We start from the raw sequence: 6,000 nt of genomic DNA, 5'->3' as shown, positions 1-6,000 counted from the left end.
AGGCTTGGCTTGGCTGGGAGAGGCACGGAGATGGCAAAAAGTGGCGTGGTTTTTCCTTGGCCTTGGATTTGGAGATTAAATGATGTTTTCTTTTCTTTTCTTTTCTTGTATGTCAATTCACATGTGATAGACTTGCCACCGATTGGACTTTGTACTCTTGTATGTGGCTATAGGTTGAATGTAATACTGCGGACTTTCAAGTCCATATGGAGATGTCTAATGTAGTATCCCAGATGTCTAAATTCTGACAAAATTGAGCAAGGTATCTTCATGCCAAAAATTTCCCTAAAAGTCTATGTACATAAACAAAAATCCCCAAAGGCAGACCGATCCATCCCTCCAGGCCAAGAAGCAAATGTGACAAAGTAAACAGATATCAGAAACAAGAAGCCAGATGAAGAAAAAATAACGATAGGGTGAGAAAAAGGTATCATAGGTAAATTTAACGTTCATTAGGCATAGACATCCACTCGGCCGCTTCGCTGAGAGACCGAATCCTCAATGGCTCTCCCTTTGCCCTTCCCTCGATCTGCTTGAGCCTTGATAGCGCGCATTCGCTGTACGGCTTGACCGAAGTCCACAACCCCGTAGTCCTTGGGCATGTGCTCGCCGCTGTAAATGCAGAGAACGCGCATACCGGGCTTGTAGACAAGGCCGCTGAGAAGTTTGGGGGTGATCAGGAAATACTGGCTGCCTCCGCTGCTCTCGGTGCCGTCTTCGTTGTACCCTCCGTTGGCGCAGGCGATGTCGACGAGGCGGCCGTGGACCATGCGTTCGTTTCTCGGGTCCATACCTTGGTTGATCTCGTCAACCACACGGAAGGGAGATGCGGAAAGAGATTGCAGAGCCATGAGGTAGAAGATGGTGCTGACGGCTCTCTCACCACCGGATTGTCGGTGCGAGTCGAGCAGGGAAAGATTTTCGTTTTCTCGGAATTTGACGTGGATCTGGACTGACCATTGGTCAAAGTTGCTACCTCCCGATGTGTTATCAGGGCCGGCCTCGTCCTCTGCCTTGTCAAGCGAGACTTGTCCGGCGCACCCAATACGGGCAAAGGAGTCAGAGAACGCGTCACTGATGCTCTTGATAAGCGCATCGAGTTGAGGCTCCCATTTGCCCCGGATCTCGTTGATGGCGTGTTCATAATCCGCGAGTTGAGTCTGGAACTCTTCAAGTTTGCCGCGTAGCCTCTGGATCTGGCGTTCACGTTCCTCGAATTCTTTAATGATGTTGCTGCTACCACCTTGCGTGAGTTCTAAGCGTGCTTTCTCCGAGTCAATGTCCGCTTCAAGCTGGTCGACGGTATGATTAACCAAACTGGTCATCGTATCTTGCAGGTCGGGTTGAGCGCCGGCGACTTGCGCCACCTTTTGTGCCTCCTTCAAAAGCCTCTTTATCGTTTCAGCAATCGTCTTGACTTCATTCACAACCTCCTTCAGCTCGTCCTCCTTCCCTCTCAGCCTATCGCTATGCTCTTGGTTACGGGCTTTGAGGATTTCCAGGTCGGAAATCGCCTCGGCACGGCGGACGCCCAGCTTGATAAGTTCTTCATGTGCTTCGCGAAGTTGTACGACGGATTCCTGATGCAGAGTTAGCGAGAGCGCCTCACGATTGAGTATATAGCCTGGTAACATACAGCATATTTGAGAGTCGCTTCGGCCTTCTCGACAGACAACTCGTCTTGCTGATGACGAATTTCCAGAACTCTTGTCCTGATAGCATCAAAGTACTTCTGATTGTCTCTGCGCTTAGTTTCTTGTTGACCTGTTGTTTGCGGTCAGTATACAGGTAGATAACGATGAACAAGAAGGAAGTACATACGAATTCTTTCCGGAATAGCCCTTTGTTGTGTAAGAGCTGTCTGCTTTTCAGCTTTCTCCCGTTCCAGTTCATGCTACAAGAGTCAGTGTGTAAGCTAGTCGCGGATTTTTGAATTTATTCTCACCCTTTCCCTTTCATATTTTCCATGGGTCTGACCCAGCTCCGTGAGTTTGGTTTTCTCGGATTCCATGCGTTGTTGTAAATCCCGGAGCTCCTCCTTCAGGGCTGACATGGCCTGGACCATGTCTTGCTTCGCCATTGTGTCGACTGGCTGAGAAGTCCATACTTTTGCCGGTCTGACTTGTCGTACACGTGTAGACGTAGCGCTGGGCCCATATTCTCGTCGCCTGGTGACCTTGTAGCTATTTTTCCCGGCTACCCAAGAGCTAATAGACCCACTTTCCATCTGATTAAATTCTTCATCTGAGATATCGCGAAGAGTGACAGGTGTTTGATGTAACCGATTCTCACTGCATAAAACTGATAACACAGGCTCCGGACCCTTGAGAAAGTCCTTGGCCCAGCCGTCGAACCCCATCGTTTGAATTTCATCGCCCGACATCGGAGGTCGAAAGTTCTCTAGAGGAATTGAGCTGGTCTTGATACTGATGTCATGAAGTTTCATTTCGATGTTCAAGCATCTCTGAAGAGTTCTGAAATCGTTCCGACTTTGAGTGGTAAAGGCAGTAAAATCCGTTTTTTGCAGAAGCGATTCAAGCGCATCCGCGTATTTGGGATCGGTTATGGAACACTCGACAATCGGAGGGCCAAAAACCTGTTTTTCAAACTTGTCTTGTTTATCTTGTAACCATTTATAGGCCCTGAAGGAATCAGGCGAGACTTGCTTGAGCTTCGCCTCCTGCCGCCCAGATTGCGAATCCAAGCCCTTCAACTGCTGCTCTGTTTGGTGCAGATCATCCTTTTTTCTATTGAATTTTTCAAAAAGAGGTCTGCGAGTTTCTTTGATTTGTTCGGCTTGTTCTTCGAGCTCTCTCGCTTGTCGTCGTTTGGCTCTCTATGGAAAGTCAGCAAGGAAACTTGTGCTAGGATTAAGAACCCACAATCTGCTCGTTGTACCAATCGACATCGAAATCGATGGATTCGTCGTTCAGCTGACGAGTAAGCTTATTGATTGTCTGCTGAATTTTGGTTCCTTCTTGTTTATACTCCTGCGCCTGCTTCTTTTCAACGCCAATCTGGTTGTCTAGATCCTTCATGGAATCCTCATGCTGCTCGATAGTTTTCCCAATGTCTGAAGCATTGCGATCAGCGGCATCGACGCCGCGTTTCTTGAAGTCAATGTATCCGTCCAATTGCACGCAATAGGTCTGTTTCGCGTTCACTGCCCTCAATGCGGGTTCGAGCTCGGATTTCAGAGTATCAAGCTCACGGCTCACGGTGTCTTTCCTTCTCTTCACCTCCTTGTAGTCCTCATGCGTTTGCTTGTACAGTACCACCGGCCGAACAAGCTCCAGCATCTCGATCTTTCTCTTGATCTGAGCGCGCTGTCGCATTCTCTCGACATCCGCTCTTTGCATTTCCTGTCGATTCTCAAGATTCGATAGCAAGTCTCGGTCACCATGGTTGTTCGTCTGCAGTTTCTTTTGTTCGGCTCGCAAGCTTTTGAGGTTGTCGTGCCATTCGATCATTTCTGGCCCGGCAGCGGCTCGTTGCGTCGAGTAGAGCAGTTCAATTGGCGTCAAGGCGGCGAATTCGCTAACCTTGTCTTGTGGAAGGAACTGACACAGGTTGTCGATTTGGATGGCAAACGACTGAGCAAGCTTCAGCACCTGCGTGCGAGATGCCACCTTCCCATTCAGCATGAAGGTACTCTTGTTGCCCTCGCGTTTGATCGTCCGAGATACGACCGGGTTTCGACGAAATTTCGGACCCCCTGCAAGCTCTATCTCGATCGTGGCTTCTCTGCAGCCGTGTTTGACGAATTCACCAGGATCTTTCGCTCGGCCAAGGTGCTAGACAAGGAAGTAAGATAAGTAACCGAGTAGACTCAAACATAACCACTGCAGAAGACACATAAGAGCGGTGGAGATATCCTCATACCTGTGGTCCCCAGCCTAGTCCCAAACATATCGCACAGACGAGCGTACTTTTCCCTGTCCCGTTCGGCCCAATCACCATATTCAACTTCGGACCAGGGAAGAACTCCGCAGACGTGTAGGTAACGAAATCGGTAACCTTAATTCGCACAATAGATCCCGGCTTGTAAGCATCCTTCGTGCCACTCCCATCGCCTGTTTGATTTTGTGTCACGGTGCTGGCACGCTGGACGGGAGGCCTCGTAGTCTGGGTTTTCTGAGTGGAAGAGTTTTGCGCAGAGGATTCTTCATCGGAGTCCTCTTCCCTAGCATCTTCATCCTGATCCTCATCGGCCTCATCCTGCTCGTCCTCGTTGTCGTCGTTTTCCTGCGCGCGCCCGCCAGGCGTATTCTTTCCTTTGTCCCGCGGCGCGGGATTCAAAGAATTCTCCGTGGAGGATTCACCATCCGAATCCTCCTGGCTGGTACTATCGCCGGTATCATCATCGTCGTCATCGTCCTGCTCTGCCCTCGCAGCCTCCAATCGGATGCGTTTGCTGTTATTCGAGGCATGAGAAGAGGGCGGGGGGTTTCTCGTAGAGACCGAGGATGTCTCGTCGCTTTCGCTGTTATCGTCATCCTCGTTGCGCGGTCGACGACGCGGTATTAAAGTTGAAGAAGACATGGATAATCGTTTAGGCACGAGTGGCCCACTGCAATGCGCAGAGAGTACCTTTGACAGCGAGAGATCGCCTCGTTCGGAGAAAGTGACTTCAACGCGGATAACGCGACGCGGCGCCAGATCATGTGGGTCGCCTCAATGGGAAGGCATCAATCTATCACCAGGTACGGTAGGCGGTGTAGAAGGGCAGTTTGGAGACGATCGGCCAATTGGAGAGCGGAGGATTCGGATATTGACAGCGACCTTCTCCGGGGAATCAATTGAATTGGAAACCATGGCTTCGAATGTTAAAGCTAAGCGTCTTGTTCTGACCGCTGCCGTGACGTCGATCACCATTGCGGGAACGCTTTACGGCGCCGGTCTCAAATCGGGACAAGAAGTTACCCAGGTATGTTTGCTACGATGCTGCTTCAAGTTTGACGGCGATGACTTACGTTGTCTTGTCTCCGTAGGCAGCTCAAAAAGCACGGGAAATATCGATCGATGAGCGCATCTCGGCACTTCGGAGTACGCGACAGGAATTGACGGGCAAGAAACATCACGTGGAGAAGCAATTGAGGGATCTGGAGGTCCGAATCGAGGAGCGAAAACGCAAGAACATCGATGGCTTGAAAAAGGAACCACCTCATAATTGATAGCTGAATTCTGTGTCTACGATCCTTCGAGGTGACGAGGTATCGTTGAGAGACATACTTCCCTCAGTGCCAATGCCGGACGCATGTGAGCGCTTCCTTTACAAGTGGATGAGTGTTTGATCAAAACCTGCCGCTCATACGGTTCAAGCGCCTTGCCATCATCGATTCGATTCTCTACAGCCACGAGATTTTTGCGGGTAGAGTTCCGACCTCCAAATGCTTCCTCGCCACGGGAACCTGAAATTACACTGTCGCTGAGGGGGCAGAAATAATTCGGACACTCCTGCTAGTTTGCGGGAGCTCAGAATCTCGGATAAACCATCTCACGACTGTTGGTCCTGATTGCCTGGGAAATTGCGACCCGAGAAATCCATTTATGTCCACAATACTGAGGAAATATGCCCTGTCAAGGAGTTGAATGTGGTCGACATACGCTCACATTGAATGACAAGAAATTCAATCACTTCAACTTGCCTTATCTGGACATTTGGGTGGATCTGTACGTCAAACCATTGTCTTCATATCCAAAATGATGTAATAATATTATAATGAAATATAAAAAGATTGTCCAAATGTTAAGACCCTAAAGAATATGTCGTTTCCCGTTTATCCAATAGAAAGAATAATAGCTCATAACTCGTTAATCATCCAAGATGCCTCGTGCGAGAGCGGCAAGGCTGGCCTCATATCTTGCCGGGTTGTGGTCACTGAACATGCCGGAACCGAATCTCAACTCTCCAAAAAAGGACTCGACGTCCCGAATGAACTTAAGCTGTACTCGTGTTGCCGGGCGTCCGAGTTGCGGGTGCCCGTCCGAACCCATATC

General features: G+C 49.5%; 2 protein-coding genes across 2 annotated transcripts; one reads left to right on the top strand and one right to left on the bottom strand.

The window, feature by feature from the left end:
- Positions 1-452: 452 nt before the first annotated feature.
- KD926_011128 (DNA repair ATPase SMC5) lies at positions 453-4,542 on the bottom strand (the record flags this gene model as incomplete). The annotated part of the gene is made up of 6 exons (XM_053096114.1): positions 453-1,580; positions 1,637-1,764; positions 1,822-1,894; positions 1,946-2,836; positions 2,883-3,794; positions 3,883-4,542. 6 exons carry the CDS (start codon positions 4,540-4,542, stop codon positions 453-455), a joined length of 3,792 nt encoding a protein of 1,263 aa, XP_052959934.1.
- Positions 4,543-4,813: 271 nt separating this feature from the next.
- On the top strand, positions 4,814-5,174 carry KD926_011127 (uncharacterized protein; the record flags this gene model as incomplete). Its single annotated transcript, XM_053096113.1, has 2 exons — positions 4,814-4,927; positions 4,992-5,174. The coding sequence occupies 2 exons, from the start codon at positions 4,814-4,816 to the stop codon at positions 5,172-5,174; spliced, it is 297 nt and encodes a 98-aa protein (XP_052959933.1).
- Between the last annotated feature and the right edge of the window lie 826 nt (positions 5,175-6,000).

This window comes from Aspergillus affinis (genome assembly GCF_023601865.1).
Source record: "Aspergillus affinis strain CMG 70 chromosome Unknown NODE_8_length_531634_cov_87_933514, whole genome shotgun sequence".
Taxonomy (NCBI): Eukaryota; Fungi; Ascomycota; class Eurotiomycetes; order Eurotiales; family Aspergillaceae; genus Aspergillus; species Aspergillus affinis.
Note: the sequence above shows the minus strand (reverse complement) of the source record. Positions and strands in the feature narration are given on the sequence as shown.